The sequence below is a fragment of the Plecotus auritus genome (genome assembly GCF_963455305.1).
Source record: "Plecotus auritus genome assembly, chromosome: 3".
Classification (NCBI taxonomy): Eukaryota; Metazoa; Chordata; class Mammalia; order Chiroptera; family Vespertilionidae; genus Plecotus; species Plecotus auritus.
The window spans coordinates 130,723,354-130,751,321 of NC_137772.1; the positions used below are offsets into that span (position 1 = coordinate 130,723,354).

The following is a 27,968-nucleotide window of genomic DNA, read 5'->3' on the forward strand; positions in this document are numbered from 1 at the left end:
TATATTCTCCTGTTGGATTGATCCCTTTATCATTATATACTACTAGAGGCCCAATGCACGAAATTCAGAAGGCCTTCCTTCCCCTGGCTGCTGGCACCGGCTTCCCTCTGGCACCCAGGACCCAGGCTTCCCTCCAGCTGCCGGCAGGCACCCGAGACCTGGGCTTCCCTCGCAGCCCCGGCTTTGTCCGGAAGGTCCTCCAGAAGGATGTCCAGAAGGATGTTGGGTCTAATTAGCATATTATGCTTTTATTATTATAGATTCTTTGTTTCTTGCTATAGTCTTTGTTTTAAAGTCTGTATTATTCTTTTTTTTTTTGTTTCCATTTGCATGACATACCTTTTTTCATCCCTGTATTTTATGTCTGTGTGTCTTTCGATCTGAAGTGAGTCTCTTGTAGAAAAGGTCTCGTATTCTTCTTTTTTTAATCCTTACCCAAGGATAATTTTTAGAGAGAGAATGGAAGGGAGGGGGAGAGACAAAGAGAGAAACATTGTTGTGAGAAAGACACATTGATTGATTGCCTCCTACACTTGCTCCAACTGGGCGGGGATGAAGCCTGCAACTCTGGTATTCATCCTTGACCTTAATCGAACCCAGGACTCTTCAGTCCACCCACTGAGCCAAATCAGCTAGGGCCAGTAAGGATATCTTAACTATATTAAGTCTTCCAATTCATGAACATGGATGTCTTTCCATTTATTTGTGTCTAATTTCCTTCAGCAGTGTTTTGTAGTTTTCAGTATAGAAGTGTTTCACCTTCTTGGTTAGGTTTATTCCTAAATTATTTTAATCTTTTTGATGCTATTGTAAATGGAATTGTTTTCTTTTCGGATTATCTATTACTAGTTTCTATAAAGACACAACTGATTTTTGTATGTTAATTATGTTTCCTGTAACTGCTGAATTTAATTCTAAGTTTTTTTTTTGTTTTCTGGTGTGGAGTGTGGGGTCTTTTACATATAAGATTATGTCATATGCAAGCAGAGATAATTTTACTTCTTCTTTTTCAATCTGGATTCCTTTTATTTCTTTTTGTTGCCTAATTGCTCTGGAAGGGCTTCTATTCAATGATGTTGAATAGAAGTAGGAAGAGTGGGCATTGTTGCCTTCTCTCTGATCTTATAGGAAAAGTTTTCAATCTTTCAGCATTGTATATGATATTAGCTATAGGCTTTTCATATGTGGCCATTATGTTGAAGTAGTTTCTTTCTATTCTTGGTATGTTGAATGTTTTTACCATTGAAAAGGTATTGAATATTGTCAAATGCTTTTTCTGCATTGAACATGTGGTTTTGTCCTTCCTTCTATTAATATAGTGTATGACATTGATTGATTTGTGAATGTTGAACCATCCTTGCCTTCCAAGAATTAATCCCACTTGATCCTGATGTATCTTCCTTTTAATGTGTTGTTGAGCCCTCGCCAGTGTGGCTCATTTGGAGCATCGTCCTGTAGACTAAAAGGTGTTGGGTTGTATTCCTGGTCAGGGCACTTACCCAGGTTGTGGGTTAGATTCCCAGTTGGGGCGTGTACAGGAGGCAACTGATCTATGTTTCTCTCATTGATGCTTTTCTCTCTCTTTCTCTTTCCCTTCTCTCTCTCTAAAAAAAAGAGAGAGAAATAAATGTGCTGTTGAATTCAGTGTGCTAGCATATTGTTGAGGATTTTTGCATCAATATTTATTAGGAACATTGGTCTATGGTTTTTCCTTATAGAATAGTCCCCCTCCCTTTTTAAAAAATATATTTTATTGATTTTTTTACAGAGAGGAAGGGAGAGGGATAGAGAGTTAGAAACATTGATGAGAGAGAAACATCGATCAGCTGCCTCCTGCACCCCCGCCTACTAGGGATGTGCCTGCAACCAAGGTACATGTCCTTGACCAGAATTGAACCTGGGACCCTTCAGTTTGCAAGCCGATGCTCTATCCACTGAGCCAAACCAGTTAGGGCAGTAGTCCCCTTTTTCCATGGAGGATACATTCCAAGATCCCAAATAAGTGCCTGAAACCATGGATAGTACTGAACCCTATCCTATATAATAAAGAGGTAATATGCAAATGGTTCTTATACCATGATGGTAATGACCAATTAGCAGTAGCGCGGGGCAGCAAGCTACAAGCTACGGAGAGCTACAGGAGGGCGGGGCAATGAGCTACGAGCAGCGGAGAGCTACAAGCAGTGGTGGGCGGGGCGGCCAGCTGAGGCAAGCGGTAGCGAGCTACTCGTGCACGGATTTGTGCACAGGGCCACCAGTATATACTATATTTTCTCTTATGCGTACATACCTATGATAAAGTTTAACTTATAAATTAGGCACAGTAAGAGATTAACAATCCTATATAATAAAACCCTAATATGCAAATCGACTGAATGGTGGAACGACCTGCGGAACGACCGGTCGCTATGATGCGCACTGACCACCAGGGGGCAGATGCTCATCTCAGGAGCTACCCCCTGGTGGTCAGTGAGCTCCCATAGGGGGAGCGCTGCTCAGCCAGAAGCCAGGCTCACCGCTGGTGAGCTGAGCCCAGGGGTGTTGGGCCTAAGCTGGCAGGCGGACATCCCCCGAGGGGTCCTGGACAGCAAGAGGGTGCAGGCCAGGCTAAGGGACCCCCCCCCCGCAGTGCACCAATTTTGTACACTGGGCCTCTAGTACCTAATCTATATATATAAAACCCTAATATGCAAATAGACCAAACGGCAGAACAGCTGAACAACTGGTCGCTATGATGTGCACTGGCCACCAGGGGGGATGCACAGAACATGGTGGGCGTCGGCAGCAGGTGGCAGAGAGCAGAACATGGTGGGTGTCTGCTGTGGATGGATGGTGGAGCAGGTGAGCGGGGGCACCAGATCAAGGCGGGGCGCTGGTCGCTGTCATTGGGGCAAGCCTCTGAAAATCCTTTGCTCCTGTGCTCTGCAGTCCCGCTGGGCACTTGCACCTGCTGCTGGCACCGGAGCCACCGCTTGCACCTGCTGCCGGTACCTGGTGCCGGCCCTGATCGCTTGGCGCCGTCAGTGGGTGCAAGTGGCGGCTGCTGGCCCCTATCGCCCCATAGGGCTTCTCCACCTCCCCTTCCTCCTGAGGGGTGATCAGGGCAGCAGCTGCAGCTTGCACCTGCTGCTGGTGCCGGCCCCAATCACTCCACACTGTCAGCAGGTGCGAGCAGGGCTGGCACTGACAGTGCATGGGAGCGAGGCTGCTGGCAGACAGGGGACCAGGGGCCACGGTGGGAGGGGCCTGGCAGGGGTGTGGAGGATGGGCCGAGACCTGTCCCTGTGCCCACCGCAGCCTCACGGCCCACAGTTCCTTTCAAGGTGCACGAATTCGTGCACTGGGCCCCTAGTAATAAAATATCTGATTATACTGTATTCACCTTCTTCTTGTGACAATGTGAGATGATAAAATGCCTTATTAAGCCAAGTTGAGAACTTTTACCTTTTTACTTCAAGGAAGCACTTTTCACCTTCTCTTTGGCATATACAAATTGCCAGCATTACTACTCTTCCGCTTTGGGGCATTAAGTAAAAATCGGCGTTACTTGAATACAGTCACTGTGTTACCACAACAGTTGATCTGATAACTGAGTTGGCTACTAAGTGACTAATGGGTGGGTAACCTATAATAGCATGGATATGCTGGACAAAGAGATGATTCAGGTTCCGGTTGGGATGGAGTGGGACAGTGTGAGATTTCATCATACTACTCAGAATGGTATGCAATTTAAAACGTATGAATTGTTTTTTCTGGAAGTTTTCATTCAAATTTTTTCCGCAGTTGACTGTGGAAAACTGAAACTGTGGAAAGTGAAACTGCAGATGGGGTGAATAATGTTTTTTAATGTTGTCTGGCTTTGGTATCAGAGTAATGCTGCCCTCACAGTGTGAGATTGGAAGTGTTCCTTCCTCTTCAGTTTTTTTGGGAGTTTGTGGAGGATTTGTGTTAATAATTCTTAAAATGTTAGGCAGAATTCTCCAGTGAAGCCATCTAAACCTGGGCTTTTTTTGTTGGTAGGTTTTTTACTGCTCAATTAATCTCTACTGGTTTCTGGTCTATTCACATTTTCTATTTCTTCATGATTCAGTCTTCTAGGTTGTGTGCTTCTAGGAATTTATCTCTTTCTTTTAGATTATCTAATTTGTTGCTGTACAATTGTCCATAGTATTCTCATATATATTTTTATATTTCTATGGCTTCAGTTGTAATGTATTTTCTTTCATTTCTGATTTTAATTATGTAATCTTTTCTTAGATAAACTAGTTAAGGGTTTTTCAATTTTGTTATTCTTTTCAAAATAACTCTTAATTTTATTGATTTTCTTCTATTATGTTTCTGTTCTCTATTTCATGTGTCTCTGCTCTAAGCTGTATTTATTTCCTTTCTTCTGCTATCTTATAAACTTCCCTGTTAGCATTGCTTTTGCTGCAATCCATAAGATTTGGAAAATTGTGTTTTCATTTTCATTTGTCTCAAGGTAATTTCTAATTCCCCTTTGTGACTTATTCTTTGATCAGTCATACAGGCTGATGCCCTATCCACTGAGCCAAACCAGCTAGGGCAGGGGTGGGCAAACTTTTTGACTCGAGGGCCACAATGGGTTCTTAAACTGGACCGGAGGGCCGGAACAAAAGCATGGATGGAGTGTTTGAACTAGTATAAATTCAAAGTAAAGGAGCAGAGGGGAGAGCAAGAGAACCCTCCGCTCTTTCAGCTCCGTGGGCTGGATAGAACAGCCGAACGGGCCGGATCTGGCCCGCGGGCCGTAGTTTGCCCACGGCTGAGCTAGGGCCGATTAGTATTTCTTGAAGAGCAGATCTAGAGCTACTGAACTCCCTCTGCTTTTGTTCATTTGAGAAAGTCTTAATTTCTCCAATTTTGAAGAATGGTTTTTCTGGATATAGTCATCCTACTCCCTGAGAAATTCTATAATCTTTTGAAGGCTCTCTTATATATAATGATTTGCTTTTCTCTTGCTGCTTTTGAGATTTCTCTTTGTCTTTGACTTTTAATTGCCATATATCATTTTATTAGTTTTAGGTGTACAACATAATGATTCAATATTTGTATATATTACAAAATGATCACCACAGTAAGTCAGTTAACATCCACCACAGTACTAAGTTTTTTTCTTATGATGAGAACTTTTAAGATTTACTCTTTTAGCAAGTATCAGACATACAACCCAGTATTATTAACTTTAGTCACCATGCTGTACATTATATCCCCATAACTTACATTATAACTAGAAGTTTGTACCTTTTGACCCACTTCATCCATTGTTCCCACCCTGTATTGCCTCTGATAATATGTTCTCTGTACCTAGGAGCTGATGTTTTTTTGTTGTTGTTTAAGATTTCACAAATAAGTGAGATTGATATTTATCTTTGACTTATTTACCATAATGCCTTCAAGGTCTATTCATGTTATCATAAATGGCAAGATTTCCTTCTTCATGGTAAACAACATTCCATTGTGTGTTACTCATTAACCATTTTATTTAACCATTCATTCATCAGGGGATACCTCCTTTGCTACCATGTCTTGGCTATCTATACTAATAAAAGGGTAATACCCTTCCAGACAAAGCCATGGTGGCAGGGGGTGAGGCAGAGGTGGTTAAGGGCGATTAGTCCGGCAGGGGGGAGCAGTTAGGGGGTGATCAGGCCAGCAGGGGAGGGCAGTTAGGGGCAATCAGGCAGTTAGGGGGATCAGGCCAGGAGGGGAGGGCAGTCATGGGGCTCAGGTTGGCAGGGGAGCAGTTAGAGGGCAATCAGGCCAGCAGGGGGGAGCAGTTAGGGGGTGATCAGGCCAGCAGGGGAGGGCAGTTAGGGGCGATCAGGCAGTTAGGGGGATCAGGCCGGCAGGGGAGGGCAGTTATGGGGCTCAGGTCGGCAGGGGAGCGGTTAGGGGGCAATCAGGCCAGCAGGGGAGCAGTTAGGGGCATCAGGCTGGCAGGCAGGCAGATGAGCGGTTAGGAGCCAGAGGTCCCGGATTGCAAGAGGGATGTCTGACTGCTGGCAGTTGGACATCCCCTGAGGGGTCCTGGATTGGAGACGGTGCAGGCCGGGCTGAGGGATCCACTGCACCCTGCACGAATTTCGTGCACTGGGCCTCTAGTTGTAAATAATGTTACAGTGAACATGGGGGGTGTGGATATCTTCTCAAGTTAGTGCTTGCATTTTCTTCAGATAACTATCCAGAAGTAAAATTGTTAGATCATATCATAGTGTTATTTAAAGAAAAATTATTTTTGTTAATCCTCACCTGAGGATATTTTTCCCCCACTGATTTTTAGAGAGAGTGGAAGGGAGGGGAGAGAGAGAGAGAGAGAGAGAGAGAGAGAGAGAGAGAGAGAGAGAGAAACAAACATCAATGATAAAAAAGAATCATTGATCGGCTGCCTCCTGCATACCCCCTACTGGGGATCGAGCCCACAACCCAGGCATGTGCCCTGACAGGGAATTGAACCATCACCTCCTGATTCATAGGTGGATGCTCAACCACTGAGCCACACTGGTTGGGCTTGATAATACCATTTTTAACAATGTGAGGTGATGATATCTCATTGTGGTTTTGTATTTTCCTGATGATTAGTCATGTTGAGCACCTTCTTATGTACCTATTGGCCATCTGTTTGTCTTCTTTGGAAGAATATCTATTCACATCTTCTGTCATTTTTCCGTCATATTGTTTGTTCTTTTGCTTTGTATTATATGAGTTCTGTGTATTTTTTGGATATTAACCCCTTGTCAGGTATATCATAATGTTTTTATTATAGTTGATTTCTAATTTGCAAACATTTTCTCCTATTTGGTAGGTTGTGTCTTCATTTTGTTGATAATTTCCTTTGCTGTGCAGAAGCTTTTTAATTTGATGTAATTCCACTTGTTTATTTTTTCTCTTCTTTAAAATTACCTTTGCTTTTATTGTCAAATTTAAATAGTCATCACCAAGACTAATAATAAACAGTTTATTGTCTGTTTTTTTTTTTTTCTAGGAATTATGGTTTCAGGTCTTATATTCAAGTCTGTATTTTATTTTGAGTTAATTTTTGTGTATGGTGTTACTAGTGATCCAGTTTTATTCTGTTACATGTTGCTGTCCAGTTTTCCTAATAACATAAATAATTTCTCTGCCCCATTCTCTTTCTCTTCTTCTGAGATTCTTTAAATATACTAGAGGTCCAGAGTGCACGAAATTCGTGCACTGAGGGTGGTGGGGGCATCCCTCAGCCCAGCCTGCCCCTCTCACAGTCCGGGAGCCCTCAGGGGATGTCCTACTGATGGCTTAGGCCCGCTCCCCTTAGGCCTGCAGTCTGGCCTCCCTCTGCAGCAGGCGACCGGGCTGATCAGGGGAAGGCACCACCCCCATCACCCCGCTGCTGCTGCCACTGCTGGCCACCGCAGCTGCCAAGGTGTTTTCATCAACACGGACTCCAATCCCTTCACCTTAAAAAAATGACAACTTTCTTTAGGCATTTTCAAGATGTCTCTTTCATAGGATATGACATTTCTTCCTCCCTCCCTCCCTCCCTCCCTCCCTCCCTCCCTCCTTCCTTCCCTCCCTTCTTCCTTTCCTTCCTTCCTTCCTTCTCACCTGAGGATATTTTTCCATTGATTTTTAGAGAGTGTGGAAGAGAAATAGGAAGACAGAGAGAAACATCAATGTGAGAGGGACACTTAGATTGATGCCTCCTGCATGAGTCCTGACCTGGGCCCTGGCCAGGGAGGAGCCTGCAACCTAGGTACATGCCCTTGATCAGAATTGAACCCGGACCCTGCGGTCCGCAGGCCGAGGCTCTATCCACTGAGCAAAACCGGCTAGGGCAGGATATGACATTTCTTAGCCCCTCCAGCAGCAGACCTTCATTTTTTCCTCTAGGAGTGAGGTGGAAAAACGCTAGATCACCTTCTTGGATTCTTATTACCGAAGTTACCAAGAACACTGTGAGTGGCAGTGTACAGGGAGCTTAGCCAATGAGCAGTCAGAAAAGGTGTTTCCTCTGTAGCTCACATGCAGAGGCCCCCCTGTGTGTATCTGTACTGAGCTGCGCCGGCCGTGATTGTTAAGGCTTGGAGCCGGTTGTGACTGTTAAGGCATCCCAGACAAATTTGGATATTACCTCTTTATATATATAGATTGTGTGATAATATCCTATCAGTCCCTTAATCTCTCCTCACTTCTCTTCATTTCTCTCTTCTTTTTGCTTCTCTTCTTAGATTATTTAAAATGACCTGTCTTCAGATTGGGATTAGGGTAATGCTGGCTTCATAGAAAGAACTTGGAAGTGTGCCTTCCTCTTGAATTTTTTGAAATAGTCTGAGGGGGATAGGTTTTAGTTCTTCTTTGAATGTTTGGTAATACTCCCCTCTGAAGCCATCAGGACCAGAGCTTTTGTTTGCTAGAAGTTTTTAAAAAATATATTTTATTGATTTTAGAGAAGAAGGAAGAGGGAGAGAGATATAGAAACATCAATGATGAGAAAGAATCATTGATTGGCTGCCTCCTGCACGCCCCCTACTGGGGACGGAGCCCACAACTCAGGCATGTGCCCTTGGCCGGAATCCAACCTGGGACCCTTCAGTCTGCAGGCTGACGCTCTATCCATTGAGCCAAACCACCTAGAGCTGCTGGAAGTTTGATCACTGCTTCAATTTCATCTGCAGTTTTCGGCCTATTCAGGTTTTTTTATTCTTGTTGATTAAGTTTTAGAAGATTGTATTTTTCTAGGAATATGTCCATTTCGTCTAGGTTGTCCAGTTTGTTGGAGTACAATTGTTTGTAGTATTTTTTTTACAATCCATAGTATTTTTGTGGGGTCAGTTGTTACTTTAGCTCTTTCATTTCTGATTTTGTTTATTTGGGTCCTCTCTCTTTGTTTCTTGGTGAGTCTGGCGAAAGGTTCTTCGATCTTGTTTATCTTTTCAAAGAACCAGCTCTTGATTTTATTGATCTTTTGTATTGCTTTTTGGTTTCTATGTCATTTATTTCTGCTCTGATCTTTACTATTTCCTTCCTTCTGCTTACTCTGGGCTTTTCTTATTGCTCTCTTTCTAATTCTTGAAGTTGTAGAGTTAGATAATTTATTACCATTTTTTCTTGTTTTTTTAGGTAGGCCTGAAGAGCTAAGAACTTCCCTCTCAGGACTGTTTTCACTGTGTCCCATAGATTTTGGATTGTTGTGTTTTCATTGCCATTTGTTTCCAGGATGCTTTTTATTTCTTCTTTGATCTCTTTGGTAAATAAATCATTGTCTAATAGCATGCTATTTACCCTCCCAAGTGTTTGATTTTTTTTTTTTACTGTTTTTATTGTAGTTGATTTCTAATTTTATGCCATTGTGATCTGAGAAGATGCTTGATATGATTTCTATCTTCTTGAATTTGGAGAGACTTAGCCTGTGTCCTAATATGTGGTCTATCTTTCAAACTGTCCCGTGTGCACTTGAGAAGAATGTATATTCTGTTGCTTTCGGGTGAAATGTTCTAAAGATGTTAATTAGTTCCATCTGACCTAGAGAGTCATTTAGGATTGCTGTTTCTTTGGTGATTTTTTTTTTTTCGAGACTATTTATCCAGTGATGTCAATGGGGTATTATAGTCCCCTACTATAATTGTATTGCTGTTGATCTCTCCCTTGATGTCTTCTAGAAGTGTTTTTATGTATTTGGGTGCTCCTGTATAGGGTGCATATCTGTTTACCAGAGTTATATCCTCTTGTTGTATTGATCCCTTTAGTATTATGAAGTGGCCTTCCTTATATCTTGTTATGGCCTTCACTTTGAGGTCTATTTTGTCAGATATAAGTATTGCTGCTGCCCAACCTTTTTTTTTCATTTCATGAAAATTTTTTTTCCATCCCTCACTTTCAGTTTGTGTGTCTTTTGTTCTGAATTGGGTCTCTTGTAGACAGCATATATATGGGTCATGTTTTCTTATCCATTCAGCCACCCTGTGTCTTTTGATTGGAGCTTTAATCCATTTATGTTTAAAGTTATTATTGATAGGTACTTATTTGTTGCCATTTTTATTCTTTATGCCTGTGTTCCTTCTTCCCTTTCTATTACTTCTTTTTATAGAAATCCCTTTAGTATTTCTTGCATTGCTGGATTGGTGATAAACTCCTTTAGGCTCTTTTTGTCTGCAAAGCTCCTGATTTCACCTTCAAGTTTGATTGATAGCCTTTCTGGATAGAGTATTCTTGGAATCAGTCCTTTGCTTTGCATCACTTTGTATACTCCATTTCATTCCCTTCTGGCCTGATGTGTTTCTGATGAGAAATCATTTGATAGTCTAATGGGAGATCCCTTGTAGGTAACTTTCTGTCTCTCTCTTGCAGCCCTTAAGATTCTTTCTTTGTCATTAATGTTTGCCATTGTAATTATGTGTCCTGGTGTGGGTCTTTTTGGATTCATCTTATTTGGGACTCTGCTTATGTGAATTTTTTCTTCCCCAAGTCAGTGAAGTTTTCTGTCATTATTTCTTCAAATAGGTTTTCTATTCCTTACTCAACTTCCTCTCCTTCTGGCACCCCTATTATGTGGATGTTGCTTCGTTTCATGTTGTCCCAAAGCTCCCTTAGGCTCTCCTCCTGCTTTTTAATTTTTTTTCCAATTGCTGTTCAGATTGGGTGTGTTTTTCACCGTGTCTTCTAACTCACTGATTCAATCCTCTGCTCCTTCTAGTCTACTGTCAGGGGTCCTCAAACTACGGCCCACGGGCCACATGCTGCCCGCCGAGGACATTTATCCCGCCCGCCGGGTGCCACTGCCTGTCCTGCTTAGCAGCCGACTCGTCCCGGGCCCACAGTGCACATAGGAATTTGTTCATAGTTTTTTTTTTAAACTATAGTCCAGCCCTCCAACAGTCTGAGGGACAGTGAACTGGCCCCCCGTTTAAAAAGTTTGAGGACCCCTGGTTGAAACCTTCCAGTGTGTTTTTTATTGCAGCTATATCAATTTCCATTTCCTCTTGATTCTTACATAAGTTGATTTTTTCTTGCAGCCGCATTAGGAACCTTATGACCCTTACTCTGAATTCTTTCTTTGACATGTTGCTTGCCTTCATGTCATTTAGTTCCTTTTCTTTCCTTGGAGCGTTCTTTGTTTCCCCATTTTTGCTGTCTCCTTCTGGTCCTGGGCACCCTGCTTGGGGTTTGAGAGGTTGAAGACCCAATCAGGCCAATGGTCTGGAAATGGTTAGCCCAGAGGCTGGGTCTGCCTTGAGTCTCTTCCTTTATTGTCTCTGCTCTGAGTTGTATTCCCTTCTCCCACAGATCTGGTCCCTCAGTTGTGCGCTTCAGATGCTCCGGGTGGTGAGAGCATGTGCACAGTTCCTCTGGTGTGCGACTGCCTGTGAGGACCCAGCGCTCTCTGACATGCAATTCGCTTTGCAGCCCCGGCACCCATGGCAGGGTGGCACCCTAGATACCTCTGTCAGCACACTTGTAGCACAGTCCTATGGCCCCTGGCTGGGCACACAGGATTGCTCTGGTTTGCTCCAACAGCGCTCTCCTGTGTCCCGGAGTGAGGCACGCACTGGGTTGCTCCAGGTAGCCCCAGCAGGACTGTCCCGGAGCCAGGGTGGAGCGGGCGCAGGTTGCTTTGAGTTGCACAGTCAGAGCTCTCCTGTGGCTTGGAGTGGGGTGTGCACTGGCTTCCTCCAGGTCACCTGGCAGCAGGTCCCGGGGCTCTGGGTGGAGCGGGCACTGGGTGGCTCCAGATCAGACTGGCAGCACGGTTCTGGGGCCCAGTGTAGGGGTGGGGCACAGGGTTCTCCCTGGCTTGTACTCACTGCGGGGTCCTGGAGCCAGATCCTGGGATGCTGGGTCCCGGCGGGCTGGTGAGGAGGCCTGGTGCCAGAGGTCACTCTGGCGAGTGCTCACTGCAGAATTCTGGGAGCCTGCCGGGAGGTACTGTGCCACACACTGCTGGGGTATGTTAGTGGTTCCACTTGGGTTATGGCTGGCAAGTTGCATTCTTTAGGTGTCCTCTGCCCTTCCTTGTTGAAAATGGTCTCCTCAGATGTGTCTAACCCAGCCATGGGCAAACTACGGCCCACGGGCCGGATCCGGCCCGTTCGGCTGTTCTATCCGGCCCGAGGAGCCGAAAGAGCGGAGGGTTCTCTTGCTCTCCCCTCCGCTCCTTCACCAGCAGCAGTGTTAACATGGCAACGTCAGGAAACACGGCCGCAGCTCCTTCTTCTGAGTGGGCGGATTTATATCCGCCCATTCAGTAGAAGGAACAACCTCTCAATCTTCCAGAGGCTCCTTGTAATGCCCACGGACACGTCCCCCGACATCACCCTGGGAATGCGTAGACACGTTATTGTGGTGATGTAGGGAGACACGCCCCTGGAGAGCACAGTATCAGAGCATTAGCTAAAAAGGAGACCAACAACACTGTTCCCACTGAAGTTGATGTTTTAAAGACCAAAAACCTTTCAATCCAGTCTACATTGCCATCTACATCTACGTCCCGGGCATAATTTGGAAGTTGCACTAAAGAAAATGTTTAATTTACTGTTTACACATTTTGTTCTTTTCTATTTGTTTTAGTTTTAAATTATTTTATTATATTTAAGTTTAATTTGAAAGGCTTTTGTACCTTTCCTTTGTTAGGCAATTTTATTTTGCCTTTGCCATCTTCAATATAAGGTATGTTATTGTGCTATGATTCCTACATTTTTTGAAGTTTCAAATTATAATAATTAGTGTTTACATTCTTCTTGTTAAAATGTTTGAAATGAATAAAACTATTGAAATAAAAAAAAAAAGACCGTACCCTTTTATGTAATGATGTTTACTTTGAATTTATATTAGTTCACACAAACACTCCATCCATGCTTTTGTTCCGGCCCTCCGGTCCAGTTTAAGAACCCATTGTGGCCCTCGAGTCAAAAAGTTTGCCCACCCCTGGTCTAACCTGTTAATTCTGGGGGAATGTTCTCCGATTTAGTTGCTTTTCTGGCCTGGCCGCAGGAGGAGGTGTGCAACACTTCTGCCTATTCAGCTGCCATTTTTCTTCTCTTGTCTGTCTGGTTTTAACTATTATATGTGCCTCATGTAAATTGAATCATATGTATTTGTCCTTTTGTGACTGGCTATTTTACTTAGCATAATGTTCTCAACCAATGTTGTAGCATAAGGTCATTCCTTTTTAACCTATTCATTTACTTTCCCATGTAGATAAGAAATTTCAGTGTAATTTTCATTTTCAGGTTATCTTTATCAACTCAATCCCTCATTTTCAATTATTGTTTCAGTATCCATATTATGAATTGGGAGAGAAGTTCTTCCCAAGTGAATGGCCTGGGTTTCTGTAGTGCTCATGTCTGGGAAGTCAAACAGTTTGCCCTGTGCCATGAAATACAGTTTGCTTCTTTCATTTGGTCAGATCTAGAAACCCCAACTGGGCGATTCCCTATTTTTGGCTTTTCAAGCTGCTTCTTCCTGTCATTTGAAGGACACATAATGGTCCCATGACATACCCAAGGCTTTCTCCGGGATGAGTGTTGTATTTGCAGGGGGGAGTTGTGGCAGAAAGGGCAGAGAAGGTGTAGGCTTCCACAAAGACTGTGTGATCATTTCCATTAAAAAAAAAAGAGGCGGGGGGAGAGAAAAAAGTAGACAGCACCAGACAGATTCAGTTGTCAAGGAAAGATTCAAATTAGATTTTACAGACCATTTGCCTAAATCAAACCTAAAATAAGATTTCTTTTTATCAAATTTATTAATACTGACCAGTATACCCAAAGTAGAAAGTGAAATTGTTTACTCCTCATGTAATTAGAAATATTACTTGAAGTGTTGGATCTTTTGTCTGAGCTTCTCAGGACCTGGAAGGCATGATGAATAGAGGATTGTCATGCTGTTTTCTAGGAATCTAGATCTTTTAAGGCAGGGAAAGGAAGGAAGGGGAAGAGCAGTTGGAGGAAGTTATCCACCCTTTTTCTTCCTTCATTAGTTGCCTCTTGAAGTGGATTTAACTAAAGCAAAGAGACAAGATTTTGAACCATTTGTGGAACAAGCGAGATACAGCAGCTGCCGACAGAACATGGCTCTGGGACCCACAAAACCACAGGAGGCAACCTCTCCTTGCAGACCGAGCCTCCCAGATGATCCCCACATTATGATGCAGGGGGATAAGGACAGCAGATCCAGGTACAGGGCCCAAGTTCCCACCTTTCCTCTTCGGCCTTCTCATGTAGTCTAAGTTATCTCCATCTCTACCTTCAGAGCCAGCAAGTTGGTTTGTTTGCCCCTCAGAACTGTATATTGTTTGTTCAGGTAACTCAGGAACTCACTCCCACCTTGTTGCTCCCAATGCAGAAGCCTGGCATCCTCTGCTGCGGAGAGTGATGCCACTTTCCAGCGCAAGCTCCGGCAAAAACAGCTGCAGCAGCAGTTCCGGGAGCAAATGGAGAAACAGCAGCGAGTTCAGCTAACTGCTCCATCCATTGAAAAGAAAAATCCGGGTTCGTGAGAAGGCTGGGAGCAGAAGCCCCAGGGAGATGTACTCAGTACCCCAGGGAAGGCTTGTGGTCTGAGTACCCTGATCCTCTGCCAGCACAGTATGGTTAGGTCCAAACCAGAGCTCCAGTTACACACAGGATAGATGAGTCAAAAAAAATTAAGAGTGAAATCCTGCTGTGTATTTTCCCCATTTCTAAAGACACTAATCTTTTGGGGGTGGGAGGGAGACAAGGAATGGGCCTTGACAAAATCCGGAACTAGAAATTTCTCGGTACAGAGGGTTTTTTGCTCCAGTTACTTTGACTGCCTCTGCATTACAAAGCCTTTCTGAGCTGATTTTGAATATAAGGAAGATTTGCATTTGAAGGTAATGGGGGCTCCTGGTAATTACTTATCTATGAACTTGTTTATTTCAGAGTTCAGATGCAGTGGGAGTAGTATATAGAGGTTATTTTGGAGTCTTTCCCAGAGAGTAGAAACAGAAAGGCTAATCCCAGATCAGTGGGATTTTTGCTCAGCTTCTCCCTAAGAATTATGAAGTCTATAGAGGACTTGCTTTCATTAATATTCCCCTCAGCACTGAGGCTGAAATTAATGTAGAGGGGAAAAAAACATCAACTTACTGGGCTCGTATGTTCTTAATAAGAATTATTCTAGATCTTTAGCTTCCAAACCATTGCAGAAGTCCCTGAGGGTGAGTGGTGGAGGAGAGTTCTCCAGGCCTTTCCCCTGCCCCTATATTCAGATAGTCATTGATTATATTGGTTTCTCTATATTGAATCTCTACTTAAGAATTTCTTGGAACAAAGGTTACAGCTTTAAAAAGTAAAAACTTGGCCAGATGTCTTCTAATAACCCTTCTATTTATGCCCCTAAAGGAGAAATAAACTGTTTCTCCCCAATTTGGTAGGGGGAAAAGGCAATTTTAAACCTCATATAGATCTATAGGTGGGCTGGGACTCAGGAATCTTGAATTCTGCTATTGGCTGTGCTATGAACCAGTGTAACTCTAGGTGCTTTGCACTTCTGAGGCTGCACCTTCTCACAATTGAGTTCTGCGGTCTCTCTCTGTGTAGCAGAGCCACTGGTGCCTCCTTTGAATCACAGCTCTCCCAAAACTGATGGAGCAGAACCACTCACCGAGAAAGACTTCCCTGCAGGTCAGTAGGTGCTAAAGGGATGCTAAGTATTAATCAGGAAATACCTATGAATTGCTTGTAAGTTACTGTATTGGATACCTTGGGTAGTTAGAAATGCATTTTTAAAGAGGCATAAAGAGGAGAAACCAAGATGGCGGCATAGGTAAACACCTAAACTGCTGCCTCACACAACAATTTCAAAACTACAACTAAAAGACAAAACGGACATCATCCAGAACCACAGGAAGGCTGGCTGAGTGGAAATTCTACAACTAGAAGGAAAGAGAAAAGCACACTGAGACTCACAGGAGCTGCGGAAGGCAGAGGTACGGAGGCACTCGTGGAGAGGGCTGACAACTGAGTACGTGGCTGGCTTTCTAAATTGGGAGGGAGACAAAAGCTCCTGACTGCTCTGAATTCCAGTTCTGGGTGAGACTCTGGGGACCCAGACTCATTTGGGGAGAAAATGGACTGTCTGGCAGCAGGCGAAACTCGAGGGCAGCTTTCTGTCAGAGGTGCTTGCAGCGATTACCGTGGGACACTGAGACACAGGGGCCTCTTAGGGCAGGACTGACAGGAAACCAATGCTGTCTGCTCCACCCTGAGACTCCACCCCATTCAAGCTGAGCACAGAGGCTTTTGCAAGTCTTGTCTCATAAGGGTGTCTTCAGCACAGAAGTTCTCCCAGTGTAGACACAGCTGATCCTCACAGCCAATTGGCCTGGAGGTCAATTCCTCCCAGTGATACCAACAACAATCAAGGCTTACCTACTACAAGACTCTGCACACAGCCCACAAAGGGGTGCACCAAGAGTGTCCACCTCAGGTAACTGGGGAGGCTGAGCCATTGGGCCCTATAGGACACCTAGCACACAAAGCCACTCTATCAACTCAGGGAAGCAGCAAAAATGCGGAGACAAAGAAACAGGTCACAAATGAAAGAAATGGAGGAAAGCAAACGACTGGATATAGAGTTCAAAACCACGGTTATAAGATTTTTCAAGAATTTTCTAGAAAAGGCCGATAAATTTAGCGAGACCCTCGAGGATATGAAAAAGGACCAACTAAAAATTAAGCATACTCTGACTGAAATAAAAAATAATATACAGAGATCCAACAGCAGACAAGAGGATTGCAAGTATCAAGTCAAAGATTTGAAATACAAAGAAGCAAAAAACACCCAACCAGAAAAGCAAAAAGAATCCAAAAATATGAAGATAGTGTAAGGAGCCTCTGGGACAACTTCAAGCGTACCAACATCCAAATTATGGTGGTGCCAGAAGAAGAGAGAGAGCAAGATACTTAAAACCTATTTGAAGAAATAATGACTGAAAACTTCCCCCACCCAGTGAAAGAAATAGACTTACAAGTCCAAGAAGTGCAGAGAACCCCAAACAAAAGGAATCCAAAGAGGACCACACCAACACACATCATAATTAAAATGCCAAGAGTAAAAGACAAAGAGAGAATATTAAAAGCAGCAAGAGAAAAAATAGTTACCTACAAGGGAGCACCCATACGACTGTCAGCTGATTTCTCAACAGAAACTATGCAGGCCAGATGGGAGTGGCAAGAAATATTCAAAGTGATGAATAGCAAGAACCTACAACCAAGATTACTCTACCCAGCAAAGCTGTCATTCAGAATTGAAGGGCAGATAGAGCTTCACAGATAAGAAAAAGCTAAAGGAGTTCATCACCGCCAAACCAGTATTATATGAAATGCTGAAAGGTATTCTTTAAGAAGAGGAAGAAGAAGAAAAAGGTAAAGATAAAAATTATGAACAACAAATACATATCTATCAACAAGTGAATCTAAAAATCAAGTGAATAAAAAATCTGATGAACAGAATAAACTGGTGAATATAATAGAATCAGGGGCATAGAAAGGGAGTGGACTGACAATTCTCAGGGGGAAAGGGGTGTGGGGGGTGCAGGAAGAGACTGGACAAAAATCGTACACCTATGGATGAGGACAGTGTGGGCAGTAAGGGCAGAGGGTGGGGTGGTAACTGGGTGGAGGGGAGCTATGGGGGGAAAAAAGAGGAACAATTGTAATAATCTGAACAATAAAGATTTATTAAAAAAAAATAGGCATAAAAGCCCTGGTTGGTTTGGCTTAGTGGTTGGAGCATCGGCCCTCTGACTGAAGGGTCGGGGGTTTGCTTCCTGGTCAATGGTACATTACCACGGTTGCAGGTTCCCCAGCTCTGATAGAGGCACGTATGGGAGGCAACCAATCAATGTATCTCTCTCACATAGATGTTTCTCTCTCCCCTCCTCTCTCCCTTCTACTCTCTCTGGAAATCAATGGGAAAAATATCCTCAGGTGAGGATTTAAAAAAACCAAAAAGGTATAAAAATCCCTTCTGCTTTATAGACCCATGAAGTTTTAGGAGAAAGAGGACCCAGAGTAGCTGATAGCAGTTCTGACTGGTAGCACAGATTTAGCTCCCTACTGTCCTAACAGAAGCTCCAATGTACTTTTAGGAGTTGGGGATAGAGAATCTATAAACTATCATAGATTGTTTTTCTATGATAGCATGTGATTTCTTATGACCTGCTTTTCCTGTACTGTGAGAACACTTCCTTCTTCTTCTTCTTTTTTTTTTTAAATATATTTTGATATTTTAGAGAGAGGAAGGGAGAGTGATAGAGAGAAACATCGATCAGCTGCCTCCTGCACACCTCCCACTGGGGATGTGCCCGCAACCAAGGTACATGTCCTTGACCGGAATCGAACCTGGGAACCCTCAATCCGCAGGCCGACGCTCTATCCACTGAGCCAAACCGGTTTCGGCTCCTTCTTTGTTGATACATTTTCCTGTGATCTCTGTCTTTGCAGACAGTTTTGAAATATGGGATATGGCTCCAGATGTAGGGGACAGTGGTGTTAAGCCCTTGTCTAGACCAGAATCACACCAGACTGCTGCCACACCAGTCCTGAAGAACCAGATGGTGACCCGGAGCCGGACCCCGCAAAGCCTTTGCCACCAGAATCCACAAGCAAAATTGCACCTCCAAACTCCCAACGTTAACCAGCACATAATAGGTAGCAAAGTGTTTTAGGAACAGATATTGGAGAACCTGGGTTTAGTTCTATGAATTTTAAAGGTGGAATAGCAGAAAATAGAAGATAATTGGTTTGAGAGCCAGAACTTGTGCTTTGGGGTCCTAGTGGGAAGCTTAGGCATGACTGTATTAGGAGCTTTTCCTATGAAAAGTGGGCCCGTCATGATTACTACAATTTGGTCTAGAATTAACAGAGGGATGTCTTCAGAACAATTTTCATTCTTAGGTTTTTAGGATCATTAACTAATTCAGAAATTACTGAGTTCATTTGAAAATCATGGCAACTATATTTTAACAGCTTTCTCTTGCATAGGAAACTGTGATTCCTACAGAAAGAACCAGGAGTTGAAGAAAAGGAAATTGGATCCATCTTAACAGAGGCTCAGGTTACCTCACCAGACTCTCACAGAGGGACTTGAGAAAACTGCTTTTTGGCCATGACATTGTTCATTATTCCTAGGGAATGGGCTTTATTTCCCAGGATTTACTTTGCTTCCTTCTGAACTTTTCCAGAGGATTTGACTACTGGAGCCTACTGCAGATAAAGCTGAGCAGCTGGAAAACAAGTACTTTAAAAAAGCTTGTTGCAGCCCTAACCGGTTTGGCTCAGTGGATAGAGCATCGGCCTGCAGACTCAAGGGTCCCAGGTTCGATTCCGGTCAAGGGCATGTACCTTGGTTACGGGCACATCCCCAGTAGGAGGTATGCAGGAGGCAGCTGATTGATGTTTCTCTCTCATCGATGTTTCTAACTCCCTCTCCCTCTCCCTCCCTCTCTGTAAAAAATCAATAAAATATATATTAAAAAAAAAAGCAAAAAAAAAAAAAAGCTTGTTGCACATTGAGTAGGCTTTGGGTAGATAAAATACCTTTTCTTGGGCACTTGATACTCATTATTTATTCCTAACTATTATGTTAATAAATACAGAACTTTTAGGAATCACCAATGGCTGAAAGTAACATAAGCCATACTACCAAGCACCAACTTTTAACAACGACCTACTTTACATTACTGGGTGTCTCTGCCTTCTTTCACGTTAGGGCATCAAGTTCCAGTGTTGCTCACACAAGGACTGTGCGTCACGCTTAGAACAAAACGTGGAGTGGTGTTTGATTCCTGTGCATCAGAGTCCAGGCTGTGATCTTCATGTTTTTTTTCAACCTTTTAAACCTTTAGAGACCCCCAGTTAGCCAATTAGGAGAGTATTTCCTGAAAGCTCTGAAAAGAAGTTGCTGTATATAGTTCCCCATTCAGATGTGTGATAAACCCGTCTAACATAAATTGTTTTTCCATAGTGCTTAGTAGATGTTTCACAAATTTTTCCCTCAAATACTGAGTTTGCGTTTACTTTTTAAGGTGCATTTTGGGCTGTACCTTTTACTAGTAATCTAAACTTGAAGCAGTGGCTTTTATTTTTTTGAGTAACATTCATCTGTGGGAAGCTGGAAACCTGAGGCAAGAAACACTTAAAGAACAGAAGGCAGTAATCCATTTCTATTTCATGGGAAGATGAAGAGGCAGTGGCTTACCCTGATTTCTGTCTGTCTCTTTTTTTAATCCTTACCTGAAGATAATTTTCCATTGCTTTTTAGCTAGAGTGGAAGAGAAAGGGAAAGAGAAATATTGATGTGAGAGAAACACATCAATTGGTTGCCTCCTGCATGAGCCCCAACCAGGGCCCAGGCCAGAAAGAAGCCTGGAACTGAGGTATGTGCCTTTGACCAGAATTGAACCCGGGACCCTTCAGTTCACAGGCCAACGCTCTATCCACTGAGCCAAACCGGGTAGGGCTGATTTCTCTTTTACCTCACCTATTGTGCAGATTTGGTGATATAGCCATCTTTTGATTTTGATATCCTTATCATCTTCAGAATAAATATCATCTTTGTCTGCAGCATAACCATAGTTCAGGTCAGAACTAAAGTTAGGAATCCAGTTATAAATTGCACACAACAGCTAATGAAATCATGAAAAATGAATTGGCTGGGAATGAAACCCCACAACTCATCAAAAGCAAGTTTGGTTTATTTGAATGGTTTCATTAAATAAGTCTACAAAGGTTACAAACTGAAGCACAAAGCGCAATCTTACAAGAAGCGCAACACCCAGAGTTAGTGCAAAATGTACAATTAACGGCTGCGGAGAAACCCAAGGTTTGAATTGTTTATTCATTTTTTTTAAACAGTATACATTGTTAAATAATGTAAGGAAAACATTTATAATTCAGAAAGATTTTTTTAATGTGGAAAAAGATACTCAAAGTGTACTATTAACACAAAAATAATTTAAACATTTCAGTAGCTAGTTGATTCCTCTAGGCTTCAGTTATTTCATCCACAGGAAGGAAAAAAAAAACAGTAAATAAAACCAGTTCTTTCTTTTTTGTGAATGAAGAGATCTCAAAATTATTGAACCAAAATAACAAACAATGTGCTGCATTTGGCTTGCTTGTTTCTCTAGTAAAAAGTATTGTTTCATTTGTCTTAGGTGGTCCAATTCTCATTATTTTGGCCACCTTCTTTGTTCTATTCCTTACTCTTACCATCTCCCCAAGAATTATAAGCAGAGAATGAATAAGTAAACAATTTCGAAGGAGGGCTTGGAACCTCGGCCCTTTTCATTTCTACCTTCCTAAAACCTTCAGCTTTCATTTGCATCATCGTGGCCCAGGCTATTGTAAAGAAACAGGGCCCACGAAGGGACAACAGGATAGGAGAGCCAACGAGGCTGTTCCTATTGTGGTGATTCCTGGGATGTGCCATTGAGGTGGGTAAGAGGTTGGAAATATGTCAATTTCCCAACTCAAGAGTCAAGACAAGAAGCACCCAAAAAATTATGAGTCCTAGCTTTCCCCCCATCTTCAGAGATAATAGAGACCCTCAGCCAATTAGGAGAGTATTTCCTGAAAGCTCTGAAAATAATAGAACTGCCCATTATAACTAGGCATATCACTAAATAACACTGGTTGGTTGCAGTTATTACTTAAGGAGAATATTTGTTAAAATGAAATGTGAGAATATCAGTTGTAATTGCAGAAATAAAGGTGGCACAACCGATTATGATCCTGCAACCATTTGGACATAGAAAAACAGGAAGAATATGATTCTTTCCTATAATGCTTAACTTCAGATGTGGTTCCACTTTCCACAAAAATACAACACTCCAAGCTGAGAAATGCCTGGTACATTTGCAACAAGAGGAAAGCAATCCAAACGGTTTTTCTTAGAGCAACTTTCTCCACCTGTGACACTTTTCACTATCACGTTTCCCAACTTCAAAACCAACCCCCTCTCGCTTCCCATGTTCAGCCATTTGTTCTAGGTCTGTTCAAGCCCAGCTCAATGAGTAAGGCTATGGCATCCATTGGTAGGCATCACATATCTTCAAACAAGTTTGTTCTCCCATACCTTTGTCGTTTTCTTTCACTTGTCCCACGCCTCCTTTAATCTTTTAAATTGCCCAATTTTATTACAGCACCCCTTCTCACTATTCCTGAAACAGAACTTTCTGCTTTCAAGCACTGATGTCAACTTAACTTCTCACCCTGCTCATCTCACACCTGCTCTAGACAAAATTGTTAAATGACAAGAACACTCAATTTCCCTTTGGCATGACCCACTGCTGGGGTCACCTGGGCCTTAGATTTCCTCCCACATGCCCTTTGCTGATCTGGGGTCTGATGAGAAGTTGATGCTAATGGCAAAAGCAATAGAAGTCCAAGGCACTAAAATATCCAGCAAGCAATACTGGGAGAACAGAAGTATTCAAGTAAGTAATTTATACAATTTTACATTCACATTTATTTATCTAATACAATGGAAATACAAAGGAAAAAGTTAAAGTGTCTCAATAAGTAAAGGACAGAGCTAGCTTTTTTTTCAACCTTTTAAACCTTTCATATTTTCATCTTAAAACTACTGTTGTCCAACAACATTTATATATCACAGTGTTTCCACATCAAAACTGATGGCAAAGTTACATGTCCGCAGGGAACTTTTTTTCCTAATTGCTAGTGCTGCAGTCAAAGCTGCTAATATTGTTTGCTTAAAGCCCTAATGACCTATCATAAGAAAGGGCTGAAACCTCAGTCTTCTGGTGTTTTTCACTGGGTTCTAAAGAGAGAAAAAAAGGAAAGGGGAAAAGAGTGGGGGTGGGTGGGGGGACAGGGTAAGAAAGAACCCAATACTTTTGTCTTGTGGCTTAGATTCTTGAGGGAATGAGGGACTTGGGGTGGGTACCAAAATTAAGAGCTACACCCACTTAAAAATACAGATGGGGTTTGGTTTTCCCTTGAGCACTCGAATAGCTTCCTGATAAAAGCCCTTCTCTTTCCTAGCCCTCACTATTGGGTACAGGTAAACAGGAAAGCACACGTTGAAGCTACCCCACAAGAAAGCTGCTCGTTCCTTCTTGTCCCACTCCAATTAATGGTGAAGGGGAGGAAGACTCTCCATTTTGAGGGCTCTAAGCAGTATTAAAAACATTCCTTTTCTGGCAAGAAATAATCAGTTAAATGCAGCACTAGTAGTTAGTATATAGGCTACTAACCCCTCCGCCCCCAATCACTCAGCACTCTTTCCTGTCCCCAAATCTACTCAGCTAATGTCTCTAGGTCTAAGTGGTCCGCAGGTTGGAACCTGGGGGGTTGCTGATGGATTTCTGCAAATTGCTGATGTTGAAATTCTGTAAGGAGGCAGTTCCCACAGGCTGGAACTGCCCAAGTGGCTGTGGTGCAGGGCCACCCGTCCCACTCCATTGAGTGCCAAAGGGAGGAGCTGGAAAACTGTACTGCTGTGGGGGGCACATAGCCTTGGTGAAGTGACCTAGAGAGGTAGCTGATGCTGCGGAGATGGGGGCAGGGCCACCCAGGTTTGAGGTCATGGAGATGCACAGCTGACCAGGTGCTGAGAACTTCCTTGCCATTCCAGGGCCCTGAAAACAAAACAACTCATTGTAAAGTGTGGTGTGGGCATAACATGCATGAGTGCGAAATGGGAATGCTAAAATATTTTACAACTGGGGCTGTTCTAATCTTATAAAACCTTTCATAATAATTATTATTGGCTCTTCACACTTACCTAACCAGTGAGAATAACCATTCCGACTGGAACTGGGTGGTGGGGTGTGTGTGTGTCTGTCTGTCTGTGTATGATGGTGGGCATGCAGTTCAGGGTAATAAAGGAAAGGGAAGAAAAAACGGAGTTGACCAATAGGGAGTAAAGGATTCAGGGAAGTAAAAATAAAAGGGTACCTGGGTGATTTTTGTCTTGTTTTTCTAAAAGTATTTAAATTGCCTGGCTGGTGTGGCGCAGTGGTTGAGCGTCAACCCATGGACTAGGAGCTGACGGTTCGATTCCCGGACAGGGCATATGCCAGGGTTGCGGGCTCAATCCTCAGTAGAGGGCGTGCAGAAGGCAGCCGATCAATGATTCTCTCTCATCATTGATACTTCTATCTCTCTCCCTTCTCTCTGAAATCAATAAAACCGTATTTTAAAAAAGTGTTAAAATTAATGAGCCACTGAAGTAGATCACTGCCTGAAATGTTAAGCATGGTCTCAGATGTGCTAAGTGACATGAACAGAGTAGGAAAATGGCAAAAAGGGAAAACTTACCTCGTAATTCATATGTCCTTTGCTTCCTCTCCTGCCTGAAAGATTCATGGCATCTCGGGCCCAATTGTCCACCAACTTGTGCAGGTCATCTGTGAATGTGCCCTTCCTGCTGGAGGTCATGGCAGGAGGCTGCGCTTGGGCAGCTTGGCTGTTCACTGTTCCCCCAACAGTGTTTGTGCTGCTGGTCCCTAGAGTTAGAAGAAGCAACAGAATATAACCATTACATGGTGTTTGGATTATAATTTAATGAACAGGAAAAGCTTCACAGAATGATGAATGGCAAGCCACAGAATGGGGAGGATGGATTGGGAAGCCATGCAAGAAAGGAAGATTCCAAGGCCTTATTTAGCCAAATGTTTTGCCTAACAGGGCAATGAAACCAGATTCTCTTCAGGAGCTGCAGGTAAGGAAGGCTAAAGAACTCAGGACTATGGTTGGTACAAAGGGCGGGGCCCTCTTTCAGCCCATTCACATAGTATTGAACGTACTGCCAGTAAACGTTTTCAGCATTGCATCGATGAGGGAAGAGTGGGATGGTCAGTGAGGCTAGTTCAGTGGTCAGCAAACTGCAGCTCGCGAGCCTCGGTTTGCCGCTCTGTTGACTAACGAGTTTGCCGACCACTGGATAGGGGCTTAATCACAAGGAACAACAGCCTGTAATTATTGGAATCGAGAGTCTAGGTCAGTGGTCGGCAAACTCATTCGTCAACAGAGCGGCAAACCGCGGCTTGCGAGCTGCAGTTTGCCGACCACTGGGCTAGTTGCTCTAGAGTGTTACAGAATGCAGGGCAAACAAGATGATTTCTGGAGCACTGGGCCAGGGTTCAAGTAGGAGTTAGAGAAACGCAAAGACAGGTGTTTGGCCCAGGAAAAGACATGGTTCCCAAACCATGTGGACTCGGCCATAATCTTTAGCCATTCCTTAATAGAAAGAGGGGGTAAGAGAAACAGCATGCTCTGTTTAAAAAAACATTTTCACCTAGACCCCATCAACACAATTTGTAAACATAAACTTGAGAGGAATTAAGGCTTCAACCTCTCCCAGTTTCCTATGAGTGAAGAACCAAGTTTACTTGTGAGGAAGGTTTATTGTTTGCCTGAATCTTTCAACTCCAAGAAGGCATGCTTTTCCTGAAGATGACCTGTTTCAACTGGTTCAAGGATCCTCAGCCCTTCCCCCACCTTTCCCAGAACAGCAAGCTCTCTTATGTGGAAGCAATAGGAACACTCAGCTGAGGCAGGGGTGCAAAAGGGAGGAGGAAGCTTTGAGGTGCAATGAAGGAGTTCTATTTTTATAGTTTGATGAGAAGAAAGGAGTCTGTGTCCTGCCTGATTTCGGCTCTGCTGGAGGGCACACTGAAGATTATGCGAAGAGGCAAGTTTTAGGGAAGAGGGAGAGAAGAGTCATGGTCTTGTTTGTTTACCCTCACCCCACCTTCTTAGCAGATATCACATTTGCTAAAGAATAAATAAAAGCTACTAAGTTGTGAGCACTAGGCCTTAAGATATCCCAGGAATGCTGGGGGCTACATAAATGCATACATTTTCCTGCTTTCAAGGTCAAAGCAGCACTGGAGCACAGCCGCATACCTGAAGCAACTCTGCCATTGAAAAGCCCTTCATGATCCATTGCTGGTCAAGTTTATACCACACTATCCAGGGATGGCACAAACAAGCATGTCTGTACTTGAGAAACGGCTAATTCGGAGGTGAAGCTGCAGAGGAAGGTCACATGCTTCTTACCACCAAGGCTTGACATGGAACTACTGTAGTGTGTGCTAGCTCCCTTCTCAGTGCCCACAGGAGCCACAGGGAATTGCTCTTGCACATACAGTGTAAAGGGAAGAGTAAGTTCCGCTATGGCACAGGAAACAGCCTTCCTCGAACAGCGAGAGTGAGACAGTGGTGGGATGGGAGGGAGGAAGAGCAGTGAGGATGGCAGTCATGATGGTGAAGTCCAGAAGGCAAGCATGTCATGCATGAGGACCACCATCCGGTTCGAATGGTGATTGCTTAGTGAGCTTGATGGTAACCAGACACTATCCCAAGTGAGCAGAGCTGTCAAAGCCAAATACAAGAAGCTCTGTTGAGGTGAACACCAATTACAAAGCTCGTGCTGGGAGTCCCACCGTTCTGATCTCATGCTTGTTGCCTTTCATGCTCTGAGGCCCCTTTATGACCAAATCTCATTTCTCACTTTAATATATATTATACAGTACTGGATTCTGAAGGTAAGGTTTATACCTTGAGCGAGAGTCAACCATACAGTTGACCTTTTTATTCTGGCTTCTGAAAACAGTTTTCCCATTAAAGGAAATAAACACATCCTTTTATGACTAGAAATAAACTCCTGGGAGAAGTTGACTATAAAAACTAGAATACGTCGTGGATTTAGTCCATTTCAGTAATAAAGTTTCTAAGAACATTTTTAATGCAAATATTTCTGAGAACACTGTGTGCCTTCCAGAGTATACTGACTGACTAACCTCTCAACCTTTCTCAGTTCTGCTGAAAAGCTCTCAAAAGTGCATGCTGAACCACCCAAAATCTGTTCTTCAGTTTTTTCCTGCTATAATACATTGCCCCCACCACCCCACACCGCCAGATCCTAGTAACAAAAACCTATTAGTAGCCACACTTACTGCCCAGTATATTCCAAGTATAGCGTTTTCTGGTTGACCCTCTAGGTGGCCTGTGGGGTTGTTGAATTGCCTGCACTTTAATGAGAAACTACCAATCTAAGAAGCCAAACTCTACAAAGTTATGCCTCTCACCTCACCAACCTAGTAGACACGGGGGTAATGGGCTCTTGTATGCTGTGACCACTGCTGATTTTCCAGTGGCCGGCACATTTTTGTTAACTAACAAGTTCTTTCGCAAAGGAGTCAGGAGTCCTTGATCTCTCTGTACATATCCATCAGCTTATCAAGCCATAATGCCACAGAGGTAGGCTTGCAGGGGGTCATCAATGAAAACACTGACTATGAGGTGATTTCTTAATCTGAGAGGATAGCCAGTGGTCAGCAAATAAGCATGTTAACGAATATATCAGAAAAGGGTGTGGAACTAGAGAGATGGAAATTGGGAATCAGGGAGTTGTGAGGCTTCAAGGTTCAAAGAACTCAAGGATAACAGGCTTTGCAATCAAGGATCAAAAGTAACAGAAAAATAAAAGATAATTACTACAGAGCTGGTTGCAAGGACAGACTTTTTTCACCATCTTCCCTGAAGCACAAAGAGAGAGCAATGTGTTAAAAATAAAGAAACATCAGTGTAAAATATTTAGAATCTCCAAACAGCATACAAAGTCCCAGCAAGAGAAAGCAGGAGGGGAGACAGACTGGTAGGACCTGGAGCCCTTGCCACAGATGTAGTTCCATGGGACGTATCTTACTGGCTGTTAGCTTTGACTTGGTTACCTGATGGGCTGTGGTACCTAGCTGACAGAAGCTGGATTTCCATACCCAATCTTTGTATCTAGAAGAGCAATGCCCTGCATTAAGGTTCTGTGAGGGGAGGAACTCCAGTCTCTCAGATCTCACTGCTTGAATTTCAAATACCCAAGCAGTCTTTCCATTGACCCTGTCCCGCTTTCTGTTTCTCCTGCTGGGATGTTAAAAAGCACTCAATTAAATGCATTAGCAATTCTACCACAGTGGGCTGATC

The 27,968-nt window shown here is 43.3% G+C and overlaps 2 protein-coding genes across 22 annotated transcripts in view; one reads left to right on the plus strand and one right to left on the minus strand.

Moving 5' to 3' along the window:
* Window positions 1–19,491, plus strand: part of RAD52 (RAD52 homolog, DNA repair protein) — a 46,738-nt gene extending 27,247 nt beyond the window's left edge. The window contains exons 8-12 of one of the 2 annotated variants that reach the window (XM_080662265.1): window positions 13,970–14,166; window positions 14,335–14,480; window positions 15,555–15,638; window positions 18,462–18,668; window positions 19,002–19,491. In XM_080662265.1, the coding sequence (XP_080518391.1) occupies window positions 13,970–14,166; window positions 14,335–14,480; window positions 15,555–15,638; window positions 18,462–18,668; window positions 19,002–19,063 (696 nt within the window). In that variant the 3' untranslated portion in view covers window positions 19,064–19,491. The remainder of the gene's footprint in view (window positions 1–13,969; window positions 14,167–14,334; window positions 14,481–15,554; window positions 15,639–18,461; window positions 18,669–19,001) is intronic. The other variant, XM_080662266.1, reaches the window with a different exon arrangement.
* Window positions 19,492–20,692: 1,201 nt separating this feature from the next.
* Window positions 20,693–27,968, minus strand: part of WNK1 (WNK lysine deficient protein kinase 1) — a 157,837-nt gene continuing 150,561 nt past the window's right edge. For 8 of the 20 annotated variants that reach the window (XM_080662275.1, XM_080662277.1, XM_080662269.1 and 5 more), the window contains 2 exons: window positions 24,303–24,490; window positions 20,693–23,620 (listed from right to left, as the gene is read on the minus strand). In XM_080662275.1, the coding sequence (XP_080518401.1) occupies window positions 23,303–23,620; window positions 24,303–24,490 (506 nt within the window). In that variant the 3' untranslated portion in view covers window positions 20,693–23,302. Of the gene's footprint in view, window positions 23,621–24,302; window positions 24,491–25,631; window positions 25,659–27,485; window positions 27,528–27,968 lie in introns of all 20 variants that reach the window. The other 12 variants (XM_080662273.1, XM_080662281.1, XM_080662271.1 and 9 more) reach the window with 2 other exon arrangements.